The 16,068-nt window shown below is 46.2% G+C and overlaps 1 protein-coding gene across 1 annotated transcript; it reads left to right on the forward strand.

Moving 5' to 3' along the window:
• The first annotated feature begins 1,691 nt into the window (after positions 1–1,691).
• Chchd5 (coiled-coil-helix-coiled-coil-helix domain containing 5) lies at positions 1,692–5,309 on the forward strand. Its single transcript, XM_052183589.1, has 4 exons — positions 1,692–1,873; positions 2,178–2,318; positions 2,401–2,566; positions 5,123–5,309. Coding segments are annotated over exons 1-4 (333 nt in total). The 5' UTR covers positions 1,692–1,871; the 3' UTR covers positions 5,147–5,309.
• The last annotated feature ends 10,759 nt before the right edge of the window (positions 5,310–16,068 follow it).

Raw genomic sequence — 16,068 nt, forward strand, 5'->3', positions numbered from 1 at the left:
AGAGGTAAAGCTTCTCTGGATGGACGCATACACGTTTGTGTGTTGATACAAACTTCTTGTATCCGGGACAAACATTCAAGAAGCAATTATTGAGTCATAAGATAGTTACCTGATTTCATAAGAAATAGGGAAGGGGCTGGGGGCAATGGCTGAGTAAAGTGCTTGCTGTGCAAGCAGGAAGACCCGAGTTTTGGATCAACAACTGCATAAAAGGCATGGCAGGGCACACTGGAAACCCGAGTGCTCGCATGAGGAGACAGATCCAGGTGCTCACTAGCCAGCCAGTCTAAGCTCACCTCCAAAACCCTTCCGGTGTGAAGCAGGAGCGGAAGGCATGTGCCGCTAACCTCCGCCTGTACATGTGGCTGCGCACCCTCTTGCATGCACCTTGTACTCTGGTCCCTAGTTTCCTTTTCCTGCTCCCTCTTAGCAGCTACTGATGTTTACAGCTTGCCTGTCCTGGTGTTTTCTCCAAGACTAATAGCATTGCCCTCGAATATCCTAAATGAGTACAGTTTAAAATTCTTTCATCAATGAGCTCCCAAAATGGGAACCCCAGTAACAGAAGCACTCTTGAGATCTTCATTTCTCACATCTGCTTCACTTCAAACCTTAGGATTATTTAGTTCTCCTCCATTGGATTCTTTTTTGGTTTTTTGGATTTGGTTTTTTCGAGACAGGGTTTCTCTGTATAGCCCTGGCTGTCCTGGAACTCCCTCTGTAGACCAAGCTGGCCTCGAACCCACATATCCACCTGCCTCTGCCTCCCGAGTACTGGGATTAAAGGCATGTGCCACCTCGGCCTGGCATGGTTGTGAGCCACCCATGTGGGTGCTGGGAATTGAACTCGGGTCCTCTGAAAAAGCAGCAAGTGCTCTTAACCACAGAGTTATCTCTCCAACCCTCATTTGATTCTTAATGACTCTTGACTGATCAGCCAGACAAAAGGCAACTAGAAGTGTGGAGTGCCTTGTCTCCCAAAAATGGTGTCATTGTATAGTATGAAGGAGGCCACAGCAGTTGTCCTTATTTTACAACTGCATGCTAAGGTGGTTACTGCCCATTTTCTCTAGTCTTAGACTAGGAATATTTAGCCTTTCAGGGAAAAGAACTTCCAGGACTAGCCCTGTAATCTGAAGGCAAATGTAGAGGGTGCAAACACCACCAAGGGAAATTACAAATAATTTGTCCATGATTGCGAGGAGCAAGCTATGAAACCCGCTCTCATCCTGCCTTTACCACCTATGCCAAGAAAAGGACATGTCTGAGTGAATAATCGGATGGGAGGCCCAACGTGGCAATTAGGGTCATTCCTTCCCATCAAGTTGGAACTAAAGTCAGGAGGGGAGTATGCGTGGCCTAAAGCTGAAAGTGGCAGCTAAGCCTAAGAGGTCAATCCCCGTGTTCCTAAACTCAGCAGCGGCGGGCGCAGCTGTCGTCTCAGTGGTAGCGTGTGCAGAGCCATAGTCACGCGGGCGGGTGACCTCTTACTCCAGCCGGGAAAGTGGCAGTGCGAGCAACAGCAGATTTGACCTACAGTGAACTGGCTCAAGTACCCAGCACCAGGATCACTGCCGACTTCCTACTTCCGGTGATCTCAAAGCGACGCCGCCACAAGCCGGAAGTAAATATACTAAAATAGCCAACGAACCGGAAGTAGTTATAGGGACCGCTTACCGGATAGGCATTGAGCCGGAAGGTAAAGCCGGACACAGCCATGAAGGTTGAACCTATGTGGGATGAATGGCTGGGAAGCTCAGCGACCGGAAGAGTGAGGCCAGGAGGTCTGGGTTGGGCGCCGCCATGACAACCTGATACCGGAAAAGGCGGGTCTCTTCTCCCTGACTGATCGGCGCCTGACTCGCCTGGAGATGTGAGTTACAACTCCCTATAACTCTAGATCATGCTTGTCAGGCTGCATGATCCCCCCACAGGACATGGTTGCACTCAAGACTCTTGGGAGATACTCCAGACTTTGTCTTAGGACTTCCACTATCTCCCGGGAAATCCCACCTTGTTCCACAACGCTCAGGGATCGGCGCTTATTTCTGCCCCTCATTGGTTGTCCCTATCACAGGACCCAAATCCAAACTGGATCCCTAATCCAATCACAGACCGAAATCAGAACTCTTTCTTGCCTACTCTTGCGATTATCTTCAGCTTACCCTGTCCCACAGGCAGGCAGCCCTAGAAGTGACTGCTCGATACTGCAGCCGGGAGCTGGAGCAGTATGGCCAATGTGTGGCAGCCAAGCCAGAGTCGTGGCATCGAGATTGTCACCACCTTAAGATGAGCATTGCTCGCTGCACGTCCTCCCAGTGAGTGTAAAACTGGGGAGCTAGAGGGTGCCAGGCAGTGGGGATTGAATGCCTCAGGGTCTAAAATGCCCTACTCCCACAGCCCCATCATCCGCCAGATCCGACAGGCCTGTGCTGAGCCGTTTGAAGCTTTTGAGAAGTGTCTTCGCTTGAATGAAGCAGCAGTTGGCAACTGTTCGGAACACATGCGTCGCTTCCTGCAGTGTGCCGAGCAGGTGCAGCCACCAAGTTCACCCACACCTGGAGAGGTAAAGGAGGCTCACTCAATCGTGTCTTTTCCCCTTTACAACTCCCTTCGTTTTCTAGAACTAGTCCCAGCCCCATTCCCATACACGGCTTTGGCTATGCATCCAGAATCCAAAAAACACGGTTCTCTGTCCCCAAGTCGCAGCCTCCGCTTGACTCCACGTTTCACACTCCTCCTCTGCCAGGGCACCTGCCCCAGCCTTTCCCTGGCTTGCCTGGCCCTCTTGTTTCTATATAATAACCTAAATTCTAGTCATGATAAACCCTTGCTTAAAACTCTCTGGTGGCTTCTGATTCACACTGGAACAAAGTCCTGATTCTTACCAGATCCCTTGTGTTTTTCCTGTCCTCGGCCCTTGGATCCCCTTCACTGCTTTCCAGCTGTGCTGGAGGGTGAGGGGGTGCTCAGAAAAGGATCTTGTTAATATACGCAATACATAAATACATAGACAGTATGTCTCAGATACTAAACTGTTATTGATGGGGCCATTAGGGGAAAGTCTTCAAATGCTCTGGGATTGGCAGAGATGGATGAGAAACCCACCCTGCGATGTGTCTCGCTGTTCTTGCTGGACCACTCCAAGGGAAAGCTCACACCTTTAACTGCCCTCATCTGAGCGCCTCCATGGGGGTCTCTGTCCCTGCAGCTCTGCCTTTTCTTTCTCGCCTTCTTCTGGCCTAGTGTGTTGGTTCATCTTGTCCTTCACAATCCTGTGGTGGTCCCAGAATGGTCTCAGAGGCAATCTTAGCGTGTTGGCTTCTGCATAGAAAGCTCTTGGTGGTTTCTGCTCTACCAGACCAGCTCTCACCCCAGCACAGCCTGCATCCCAGGTGACCTGGTCCCACCTCTCCTCTCTCCACCTCCAGCTCCACGCTCCATCCTCAGTGGACAGATGTGCAGATGCTCCAGAGCATGTCCGTCTTGCTTCGTCCAGCTCTCTTCCTCCGTGTGGGCTGCCTTCTCAAGCCCATCTCTTGTCTAATTCTTATCCTGGGTACATGATACCATCTCTGAAAAAAACTTCCTTTGTTCCCCCATTCCTAGTCCCTGGCTTTTAAGCTCCACCAGCTCCCTGCATCCCACACCCTTCCATTTCCCTTGTATCTCGTGCTTGAGGAGAGTTCTTGGCTAAAGGTTAGCCTCTTATGTCTGATATTCATTGGTTCTTTGTATAGAACAGGTCAGATGAAAGATTTAGGTTATGGGAGCAGAAACTGCCCAGAAGGACTTTTAATTCTCCACAGGAAGAGCTCAGGAATGGTTGCATATTGTCTATACTAATTACTTAGCCATCTCATAGGAATATTTCTTTCTTTCAAATGTCTTTGGCATCTGGACGATAAAGCTCTTACATTCCTGTTTTTGTTTTGTTTTTAACTTTAGTTTTTATTTTTCATTTTATGTATATCAGTGTTTTTTCTGCATGTATGTGTAATGCCCATGGAGGTCAGGAGAGGGCTTCAGATCCCCTAGAATCCCCTGGAGTTAAAATTACTGTGGGTGGTTGTGAGCCACCATCTGGGTGCTAGAAACTGAACTCAGGTTCTCCTCAAAAGGATCGAGTGCTGAGCCATCTCTTGAGCCCCTCTTCCTTCAAGGTTGTCTTCCTAGACATGTGGTTATCCTCTTCTCAGTCTCCTGTGACTCCACAGTTCCTCTTCCCTGCAACTAAAACAGCTTTTAAAAATGGAAATTAGGGCACAGAGGTGGCTTGGCAGGTTAAATCGCTTGCTGCTGAGTTTGATAACCTGAGTTCTGTCACCAATTCCTGCAGGCTGCCCCCTGCATTGCATGTGCACTTCCACACAAGCATCCCCAACATAAATTAGTAAGTGTAAAGGTTAAAAACAGATTGGAAAGTAGGTTACCTGTCTCCCCTCCTGCTCGGGGCTCTCTAGTGTACTGGGAAGGGCAGACACCAGTTCCTCTACTGTCTGCTCCTTCTAGCCTATGGCACCACAATGTTGCCTTTTCCTCCTAATCGGGGGCAGTGAGATGAGGCCTTCATGGGAGAGCTCGTGTTCTGTTGCTGGCAGGCTAGAAGCTCCCTGTTCCCACCCAGACTTCCGCTCTTTGCCCTGGTGCATAGGATTTCCTACCAGCTGACTAGTTTTCATCTTTGCTTGTCTCTCCCTCCTCTTTTGAAAGGAAGTTTCCTAGAGTGAGAGATGTGTGCCCACTGGGTCCCCCACATCTGTAACAATGCTGGCACAAGCCTGTAATCCTAGCACTTGGAGGCTGAGCTAGAAAGATTGCCGTGATTGCAAGCTAGCCTGAGTTCCATAAGTGAGTTCTAGATCAGCCTAGGGCACTGGTGAATTCTAAGCCACCCTGGGCTAGAGTAAGACCCCTGTCTCTTGTCCTCAAAAAAAAAAAAAAAAAAAAAAAAGCACCTTCCAGTTCCATGTTGTAGCTTGTCCTAGTCAATTTGTTCTCCTGGCAAGTGGCCAAGGTCATCAGCACTTGGCACCTTTTCCCTCCAGACACCAGCTGTGTCTACCTCACTTCCCCAGCAGAGGTCTCAAGGCCAGTAACTGCTGATATGTTCTCTCCACAGGCACAGCCCCTGCCTGCCTCTTGACAACCCCTTGGACTTTGCGAAAACGGACAAGAGTGACCATCCCACTTGATGTCTTCGTCTAGAAGAGTGACAAGAGTTTTGGGGTCTTGAGGACCCTGCTATGGGTCTGGCTCTCCTGGACATCAGGACGTTAAATAAATAAAGACTGAGTCCTGGGCTCTGATTCCAGCCTTCCCCCTTCTTCCAGTATTGAACGGGGGAAGAGCAGAGCTGGGGATCCTGCTCAGCCACCCCGCTTTACTTGGTCTGCCGGGTAAGCGCCCAGGAGGGGCCAGGGCGCTTTTGATCCGGGTGCAGAGTAAGATGACTCAAACAGCCATTTCCTGGCCCTGCCTCTGTGCAATGCAGACAGGCTTCCCTCCCACTCACGGTCAACCAGCTTACGTCTAGGCAGTCCTGAAGCTTGTTATGTAGACCTAGCTGGATTCAGACTCAACAGCAGTCTCCCTGAGTGCCAGGGTTCTAGGTGTGAACCCCCATACCCAGCTTTCTTCCCTCCAGAACTAGAGATAGAGACAACCCGTAACCACACACATGCCAGGCAAATATGCCCTGCCTGCCACTTGTGCCCCAGCCTACAGTCACTACACCTTCATACTGTTTTCTAGAGATGTGGCGGAGGACCAATAAATAGCACATTTTTCCCACTGCTGAAATAGAACCAGTTGAGCAGTAGACACAGGCTTTGGGCAGTGGACATAACAATACTGATCTTATTATTGAAAACAACCGTGCCGAGGCAGAAGTAAGGCTTGAAGATCAGAAGTTCAAGGTCATCCTTTGCTACATAGTTTGAGGCCAGACTGGGCCACCTGGGGTCTCTTGTTAAATAAACTTTAAAAATTGAAAACTGGAAAGCTGTGGCTTGGAGGCCTCCTTCACTAGGTTTTTATTTTGTCTTGATTAGTGATCTCCCAGAAGCCAAATCTCAGAATGAGGCACTGATGCTATAGTCTCAGTCTGAATCCAGAAATAGTGGTAGGAAGTGGGAAGGGAGACAAGAAGATAGCCAATAAAAATGCATTACCAGGGTGACAGGATGGGCCAGTGGGGTAAGCGTGCTTGCCACCACCCCTGAAGGCCTGAGGTTGCTCCCGTAGCCCACATGATAGAAGGGTAGAGCTGATTCATACAGGTGGTCTGACCCCCATGCATGCCCCATGACATTCCCCCCCCTCCCACCCCCAGTGAAGCAGATAAATAAAATGTAATTTTTAAAAGTGCACTATCAAGCTGGCTACCACTGTCAAAACTGAGACCTCTGAGAGTGGCCAAGAACTTAGCTTCTGTGTATGAAAAGTAGTGTATTTACGAACTCCCTGTCTATGGGGGAAGGCCATTGTCACAGGCAAGGCACTGAACCCCTGGCACCTCTGTCCACGTGGATCAGTGTGCTCTCAGAAGAGGACAGCGTGTAAAGAGGGTAGAATCAAGTACAGAAGAGCTCCGGCCCGTGCGGGTCTAAGTACTACCTTCCTAGTGTTTGTGGTAGCAGCTCTGGCCCGTGCGGGTCTAAGTACTACCTTCCTAGTGTTCGCAGTCGCAGCTCCGGCCTGTGTGGGTCTAAGTACTACCTTCCTAGTGTTCGTGGTAGCAGATCCGGCCTGTGCAGGTCTAAGTACTACCTTCCTAGTGTTCGTAGTCGCAGCACTTTGGTTGCCCACTGACTCCCCAACATGGTCGGTTCATGAAGAAACAGTCCAGGCTACAGAGGGAAGGAAGCCCAGGGGTGGCATTCTGCTAAAAGCTTGACCTATCCTCAGTGTACCTGCTAAGGAACAGAGGCTAGCAGATGAGCGGAAGCACCCCAGTTGGTGGCAAGGTGAAAGATGAAAAGGGTGGTTAGTGTTGATGGAAGGATATTAAAATTGTTTTTTTGCCTCAGAAAGTTAGGGTCCATTTCTGTTCATATTTATAGGGTTCCACGCAGTAAGAGTACCATTTGCAGTTGCCAGGAATTATTTTTTCCTTTGTGTTTTGAGAAATTGATAAGAGAACACACTAAGCCACATGGTATCCAGGAGAAGTAGCCTGTCATAACCTGTCACTTTCATGTCAAAACACTTCAACTTAAATAATACATTTGTATGTATACTAAAATCTTCATTTATCATGCCAATAACTAGGGTTCCTATTTATGTATGAACTTTCCAGATTGTAAATACCAACCAATCTCTAAAATTTTAATTTATTTTGAGGCAGCCTCATGATTCCCAGGCTGGCCTTGAACTTGCTATGTAGCCAAGGAAGACTTGGACACCCATTCTTACTATCTCTACCTCCTAAGGGCTGGGGTTATAAGAATGTCTCCCATGTCTAGTATATGTGGTATGGAAGATCCAACCCAGAGACTGTATACACTAGGCAAACACTCAACCAACTAGCTATATCCCCAGGTTGGCAACAATTCCTCCTGTAGGCCATCCTCAAGATTTCAGAGATCACTTGATCTACAGAATTTTTGGCTCAACAATGCCTATGCCATCCATTCAGATTAACTACAGAGATAAGACTCCTCCCTTGAGATGACTCCAAAAGTTGCCAGCCACTCGAATCCCAAGATCTGTGTCATGGCTTAGAAAACAGCCTGATCCATTGGAAGTTTCCTCTGCATATTTACTTGGAAAACAGAAATTCGTTGGCTTAGGAGTCAAGGTGGAAGTCCTATATAGTCAAAATTGGAGGAGCTGCCAGGCCCTGTGTGGGTTGCGAGACTGGAGGGAACAGGTGGTCAGAGGGTGATCAGCAGGCCTCGTAGCCCTGAACATGCTGCCTAGAATCTGATGGCTCTGCTCTTGGCTGGCTTTCCTGGGCTGTGGGTTGATCCCTCAGGCTGGGGGCATGTTTTCAGCACGGCTTGTCTTGTCTGAGTGGGCTTCTGCTCCACGCTCCTAAGAGTGGGATAAGGACAAACAAAATGGAGGTCCAGACTTCAGTTTAGACGTTTTTATATGGTCTGCTCGGGACTGCAGGGCCCAACAGTGAAAGGGGGACCCTCACAGGCATGACATTGTTTTCCGTTGAGACCTCACACATTCCAAGAATGGAGACTTCACTTCTGGATGACATTTGCCCATAAAGAATCTGTGCTTATGTTTAAGAAAACACAACTTTATGGTGTTTTGTTTCTCTAGCTGTGTCTGGTTTGGTAATAATATCTTCTCTAGGAACTTATCACATTATCTATGATTTGGGGTTATCATAAATCTGTTTGTAATGTCTATGTTACCCTAAGGTCCACAGCATCTGTAGTGCCATCCCTCCCTTCTGAAGGAATGTTGGGAGGCTGGTCCCTTCTTCCTTTATCAATAAGGCCAGGAGTATATCAAGTTTGTTGACCTTTTTCTATAATTTGTTTTTAGCTTTATTTTATTTTGTTTTTGTTTTTTTTCGAGACAGGGTTTCTCTGTGTAGCCCTGGCTGTCCTAGAACTCACTCTGTAGACCAGGCTGGCCTCGAACTCAGAAATCCGCTTGCTTCTGCCTCCCAGAGTGCTGGGATTACAGGCGTGTGCCACCACCGCCCAGCATTTTTAGCTTTATTGATCTTCATTTGGCTCACATTTGTTTGAGACAGGATCTCCTGCACGCCAGGATGGCCTGAATTTACTGTGTAGCAAAAACTGACCTGGAACTCTGGGTCTTCTCACCTTGGATTACAGATGTGTGCCACCACACCCAGCTTATACCTTTCTGAGATGACTGTTTCAGGCGCTTCCTTTATTGAGATATATAGATTATGTTCCTTATAAAGCATATTTTTCTAACTTTTATCTCTTTATTGGTAGTGGATTATTTAGAAATTTAGAGGTATACTTCTTAATTTCTAAACATATGGGAATTTTTCTCGTTATCTTGCCTAATTAAATTGGTTCAGTAACATCTTTTACATTTCAGCCTTCTGAAATTTGTCACAGCTTTATGGCTTGGCAAAGGCTCAGTTCTGTTAATTTGCCATATGTGCTTGAATCATAATCTCCTCGTGATACACTGTTTTAGCTAAGGGATGTGAGACAGGGATTCAGGAGATGATCCCAGAAAGCCATGGTCTAGGACAATGGGAAGTGTGACCGGGAAGGGAAGGATCTCACCAAGCAAACTGTCGCTGTAGGCAAGAGCTTAGTTCTCCAGGGAACTCTGGGAAACAGAACATTCCCACTCAAGGGCTGAGGAAAACCAACTTCCATCCCTTTGACTGAGGGCTACTTCGTTGAGGGCTTTAGCTTTTGTTCCCTGCTACTTCCCTCTGGCCATACTTGTAGGTAAAGAGAAGGCTGTCAGTCAACCAATGTGACGGCCTCCATGGCTGTTATCAGCCACTAAATTCATTTCAGTTGTATCCAGCATCCTGGCTACTGTGTATCCCCTCAGCTGCCATTGCCTGAGCCTGTCATAGCTGCCACATATGTGGCCACCATCACCCTTCCCACCCTTCCTGCTCATCACTGCTTCCACCAATTGCCCTGTCCCACCATGGCCACCACTGGTGAAAATATTTTTGGTAAATTCTTCAAAGTATCTGACTCACTTCACCGAGTAGCTATGCTGGGCATGAAGGGTCGGGATTACTGGGAACAGTGGTGGAGTCAGGGAGCAATGTTGGGGAAGATATACTGGTAGGGACATAGCTTTTAGGACAACTGGTTGTTGTTCAGAAATCTAAGGAGGCAAATGTTCCGTCAATGGGATGTGGGTGTAAAAAGGTGGGAGATGTCAGCCAGGAGGCAGTTCATATCTTCAAGAACCTCAGTTTTACCTCTGGTGGTTTTCAAGACAAAGTTTTGTGGTGCTATTAAATATACCCTGTTGGAAATCGCAATCACTATAATAATGATAGTATTTTTCAGTACTGAGTAAGTCAATTAGTACCACCAAAACCTTTGGGAAGACAGAGTGTCAAGGTACATACCTGTAATCCCAGCACTTGACAGACTGAGGTAGGAAGATTACAGTAAACTTGAGGCCAGCCTGGTCTATCTAACAGGCCAGTAGGGATACATAGCAAGACATTGTCTCAAAAACAAAGCAATAACAAAAAGCTGTTCAGAGGGAATGTGTGCAAATAGAGCCAGATTCTCCAAGGATAATCAGTCTTGAAAGAAGGAATGCTGGCTTCTATTACACAGCATGCTGAGTTTTAAAAGCCATGATGCCAACTAAGTCCAAATCTCTTGGGACAAGATCCACACTTAAAAAAAATAATAATCTGAGCTTAAAATTGATTCAATATGCAGCCAAGTCTGAGAACCACCACTCTGATAAAATTCCTGTTTTTGCATATGTATGTATATATATATACACATATATGTGTATGTGTGTGTGTATGTGTGTGTGTATATATATATATATATATATATATATATTCTCTTTCCTAGAAATGTAGTCCTAAATGATGTTCAACTGATTCTGAAGTCCCTAAAAATGTAAAATCTGCAGGGTGGAAGTTATCTGTGATAACAAGGCTGGGATCACAGGCAGGTACCACCATGCTTGGTCAAACGTCACTTTTGATTGATTTAGAAGCACCTGCCTATGCTGTGCATTTGTGAGAATCGGTCTCCATTTGCACTGCTGTGTGTATTTTGAGCACATACTATCTCATGTGCTTCTATATGTTGTGAGATATGAGTTCTTTGGTTATTCTCTCGCTCCTAACTCGTTCACACGAATATCTCCACTCATCAAACAATCATCATCATCATCACCATCACCACCACCACCACCACCATCACTTTGTCTTTGTTTTCAATGACATCCAGGTCAAGCTGACACAGTCTCCTTAGGGTTCTCATTTCACTATTTAAATCAGGACATTTGCAGTGGTGAACAACTAAGTCATCATCGTCTTAACACAGAATGCAATAGTTGACCTATAGTCAGATGACCTGTTGACACAGAACTCCAAGGTAGTAAGCTATACACTGTGTCACGGCATTCAAAATGGCACTGCAATGGTTTGTTCAGTATTGTAAGTCACAGAGAAAAACAGCTATGGTGACTATGGAAGGTAAGGAATTTCTGGAGTTTAACGCCACCCCCCCACCACCACCACCACATCAACAACAATCTTAAAGCAGAGGCTCAAAGTTTTTATAGCAGCTTCCAAATTTCAACACAACAGGATACCTATTTCTGTTATGCCTGGGCCTCTGGAGCCCCAGAAGAACTCTAAAAATTGCCAGTCCAATGCAATGTAACAAAAGAGCCTTTATTTGAATCATGCCTGGATGGCAAACCTTTCCCTCTGCGCAGGTTAGGAATTCGGTGCTAGGGGCTAGGGGCTGAGAGTTTTTATACACATGTGCATAAGCAGGGATATTCGGGCTTTGGGGTTACGTGGTAGAGAGGTGACAAGGGAAGCCACTCAAACTGGGATACTGAGAAGGGGACTCCTCTGACCTGGGTGCTATCAGGAACTAGTGTGTTTTTACAAACTGGCCACAGCTGTCTGGGAACACTTAACTGCCCTTCTCTCATGGCCCAAAAGTGGGGCACTTATCTTTTCAAGGATATTTGGTCTTCATTTTTCTCAAGGACAGAAGCCATCTGCACTTGGAAAGTGCTAGTTATCTATCAGGGAGGATTATCTACAGAGATGGGAGGATCCCAGAAATAGGAAGGCTGGGGTAGATATTCCCAAAGCCTTCAGTGGCTGCTCCCCAGCGTGTGTGTGTGTGTGTGTGTGTGTGTGTGTGTGTGTGTGTTGGGGTGGTTGTTCGGGAGTGCCACCAAGAAAAGGGGGATTGCAATATTCTGGAGCCAGCTTGGGCTCTCTGTTTGCCCAGAGGCATTTGTGCTGGGAAAAGGGGGGAGGGGAGGGGAGCTCCTCAAGGGCAGGAAAGCGCAGAGGCAGGCTTCCTGGTCTCTTCACTTCTTGTTCCTTTTCACTCTCATGCTCTCCCAAGATCCCAGGCACATAACCCTTATGACCGTTTTCTACTCTTAGAACACTCTGGACTTCATCCTGCCTGCCTCCTGCCTTGTCTGCCTCCTGCTTCACTACCCATCTTCCTTACTAGCAGGAGACACAAGGGATGAAATCTTTCTTGTTTGTTTGCTAGTGTATTAAAGACATTTGGAATAGTGTATGTCACACAGTAAGTGTTCAGAGTCTTTTGTTTTAGCTTTTGGAGACAAGGCATTGGCAGGTAACCCAGGCTGGCCTTGAACTCTTCACCATCCTGAGTCCTTGGATTACAGGTGTGTGCTCTCATGCCTAGTTGACAGAAATACTTTGACTGGCTGAAGGAGATGGTCACCATGGCCTCGACAGGTTCCAACATGGAACGTAGTCTACTTGGGGCAAAGCAAGAAGAGGCTGGACTTAGTGCTGGTGTGATAGGCACAGGGTCTGGGGCCTGGAAAGCTACTGCTTCCTCTCACTTCCTGCTGTAAGTGGTACCAGCAAGTTCACTGAGGATGAACTCATTGCCTGGAGCAGGAAGAATGAAAGGAAGCACAAGCTGCAACCAAGCCTAAGCCAGCTGTGTGCTTCACAGGTGCGCCCACCACTGGGACCCTGCCCAGAAACACTGCAGGGGTTGGAGTCCTCCAACCAAGCTTCTTCACAGCCCGAGCGGGAAAAGGCAGATGAGGGTCAGGGCAGTGTTTGCTGCGGCCGGAGCCTATCGCCGTCGCTCACATCCGAACTCAACCCTTTCTCATTGCAAGGCTTGCTAACAAATACAGTCAAAAAAAAAATCTTTTGGGGGTAAAGCACTCAGGACCATTCTTGTCACGACAGACCCCACTGTCCTGGTTACCTTAATTGTCAGCTTGACAATAAGGAGAAATATCAATTGGGGAATTACCTGGATCAGATTGCTCTGTGGGCATTTCTGTGAGGGATCATCTTGATTATTAATTTATACAGGAGGGCCAGCTCACTGTGGGTATCACCATCCCTAGGTAAGTCATCCTGGACTGTATTTTTAAAAAAAAGAAAAGAAAAGAAGAGAAGAGAAAAGAAAGGAAAAGAAAAGAAAAAGCTAGCTAATGGAGAATGAGCAATCCAGACAGACAATGAGCCAGCAAGGAGCAGTCCCCGCGGTTTCTGCCTTGAGTTCCTGCCATGACTTCCTGTGATGGACTGTGACCTGGGAGTATAAGGCAAATCCTCCCAGGTTGTTTTTGTTTAGGGTGTTTTATCACAGCAGGAAGGAAACTAGAACATCCTCACAGTTTGGGGGGGAATACTCACTGTTCTGGAATACCTTGAGTTCTAGAGCGAGGCGACACTCTGTGTCCTGGAACAGCCTTTTGTGAAAGCAATGGAGAAGTATCTTGTCATGCTGCAGAAATTTATGTGGGCACAAACTGGAATGTTCACAGGCACGTCCTACAGTAAACATTCTGTTTACAAGAATGAGTAGCTGGGAGTGTTGGACAAACAATGTTTGGTCTACAAAATGAGATGCATGTAGCAATTTGAAAGAGTACAGGGACTGTTATTACCGTTTGATCAGATGTCCAATAAGATGTAAATCACAAGCATGTGATCTCAAAGAATTACATATGTATTTTTAATTTTAAAATAAGTAATAGCCACATGGAACATCGATTTCAAAGGTACAGAAAGCTTGTATTGAAAAGAGCCTGCTCATCCTGCTCTGGGTGTGTGTTCCCTCTCCTCTTGGGTAACCAAGGTTACCAGGGTTTTTTTATCCTTTTATAAACATTTTATGCATATATCAGCAAATGCATGCATGTGTAGACACCCTCCTACATATATAAATGTGTATTTTTATGCCCTTCTTTTTATAAAGATGCTCCCTTCCTATATATACTATTGCGTTCTCTCCTTTTTCCACTTAGAACTTTAACTTGCAATCATTCCATGTCATATATAAACAAGTAATTCTTATTATGGCTACATAATAGTTCCTTATATGAGTAAGAAGAGGAATTATATATAAAACTAAGCCTTTTAGTATATTTGCAGTTTTATATGGAAAATAGCCTCAAATTCTGAGCTTTTGTCCAGATAAAAAAGCAGACTGGAAAAAAAATAAACTAGCTTCAGCCTCAGCCCTGGCTGCAATCATGTTATACTTTTGTCTAATCGTCTTTTTCTTTTCAATCCTCATTCTCGCCCTCAAGACCCTGTCGACTGACTGAGCTGGCTTGGTCAGGAGCCTACGGAGACTGGGGCCTACAGAGATGGGAGCCTACGGAGATGGGAGACAATGTTTGCCAGTTATACATCTGACAGAGGACTGGGACCTAAGATACAGAAAGAACTCAGAAACTATATATCAAGAAAACAACCCAATGAAAGAATGGGATATGACACTGAATAATGTTCTGAAAAGTCAAAACAAATAGCTAATAAATGTTTTTAAAAGGTTCAACAGGGGCTGGTGAGATGGTTCAGTGGTCAGAGCACCGACTGCTCTTCCAAAGGTCCTGAGTTCAAATCCCAGCAACCACATAGTTCACAACCAGCCGTAATGATATCTGAAGCCCTCTTCTGGTGTGTCTGAAGTATAGCTACAGTGTACTTACATATAATAAATAAAGAAATCTTAAAAAAAAAAAAAGGTTCTGCAATCTTAGCCATTAAGGAAGTGCAAGTTAAAATGACTTCGAGATCCTGCTTCATCCCATCCACTGCTGGTGGGACTGCAAACTGGTACGGCCACTCTGGAGACTCAGGTGGAGGTTTCTTAAAACTCTAAGAATAGCGTGAGCCTATGACGCCACTGCTCCACTGTTGGTCACATTCTCACACGAGTCTATTCCTACCACAGAGACACTCGCTCGTCCATTCTCCCTGTTGCTCTATTCACAAAAGCTGGGAAATGGAATCAGGCCACCCGATGACGAATGAATCATGGGGACACTGCATGCACACAGTAGGATTTTCCTCAGCTGTAATGAAAAATGGAATTATGAAATTTACAGGAAACGGATGGAACTTTGGAAAGTAATAATAAGTATGGTCACCCAAGTCCCTGATATCTGTTCTCTCTCATATGCAGAAGACCCTAGCTTTGAAGTTTTAGAGTTTGTTGTTTAATTAAATCGGTAGAGATCAGGAGACTAGAGATCATGAGAGGGCAAAAGGGAAGAGGTGTTGAGAGCGGAGTCTGGGAATACTGCGGCGGTAGAAAGGTTTACAGGAAGATGGGATGGGGATGGAGGGAGGTTACCAAAAACTAAGGATGCATGGAAAGTCTATTGGAAATCCATAAGTCAATCAAAATATATGGTTTTCCCCCTTAGAAAGAAGTCAGAACACAGTGGGAGGATACACTGCTCCCAGAGAGCACGCGTATTTAAGTGGAAAAAAAAAATCCCAGAGTCAGCCACAGGATGCAAAAAATAAAATGAAAACGAGGTTCGTCTTCACTACAGTTGTTGTTGTTGTTGTTTTCCCTGACAGTCTCTAAGTCATGTGTGAAGTCTGGCCCTCTACACGTTCGTTCACCCTTCCGTTTTTACAGCAGAACCGAGAAGGTCTCGGTCAACTTGCTGTGGATGGTACCTGGTGACGTGATGTGATGCTCACTTTCGCTTTCCTCCATCACCCCAGTCCTACATCCCACAGTGAGCCTCAGACGGAGGCCCCGCCCAGGAGCTCACATCCCCCGCCCTTTGTGCGTCTCAGGACTTGCCAGCTGTTTCCTTGGGTTTCTGCACTGTGACCTTTATTCTGAGAGAATTACTTCCTACCTCCTAAGTTACACGCCGCCCCGATCTCGACCCTCTCTTCTGCCAGATAGGAAACGAAAGATATGATAAAAAAAAGGAGAAAACCAAAGTCAAAGTTTCCTACCTGCTTAACAAAATTTTGCATCTTTTGACTTTTCTGATAAGTCGGTCAGCTTCAGCTCAGTCATGAGCATGCGCATTTTCTGCGTTTTGGTTTTTACATTTCCGTTGAAAAACTGGAGACTTTATCAATGCGTTTTGGTGGTTTCT

The sequence above is a fragment of the Apodemus sylvaticus genome, chromosome 5 (assembly GCF_947179515.1).
Source record: "Apodemus sylvaticus chromosome 5, mApoSyl1.1, whole genome shotgun sequence".
NCBI classification, from domain to species: domain Eukaryota; kingdom Metazoa; phylum Chordata; class Mammalia; order Rodentia; family Muridae; genus Apodemus; species Apodemus sylvaticus.

What these genes read in the sequence shown, in the direction of transcription:
- Chchd5 (XM_052183589.1), top strand. An exon ending in GCTCGCTGCACGTCCTCCCA is followed by an intron (nt 2,319 to 2,400) that starts GTGAGTGTAAAA and finishes CTACTCCCACAG; the next exon opens with CCCCATCATCCGCCAGATCC. An exon ending in GTTCACCCACACCTGGAGAG is followed by an intron (nt 2,567 to 5,122) that starts GTAAAGGAGGCT and finishes TTCTCTCCACAG; the next exon opens with GCACAGCCCCTGCCTGCCTC.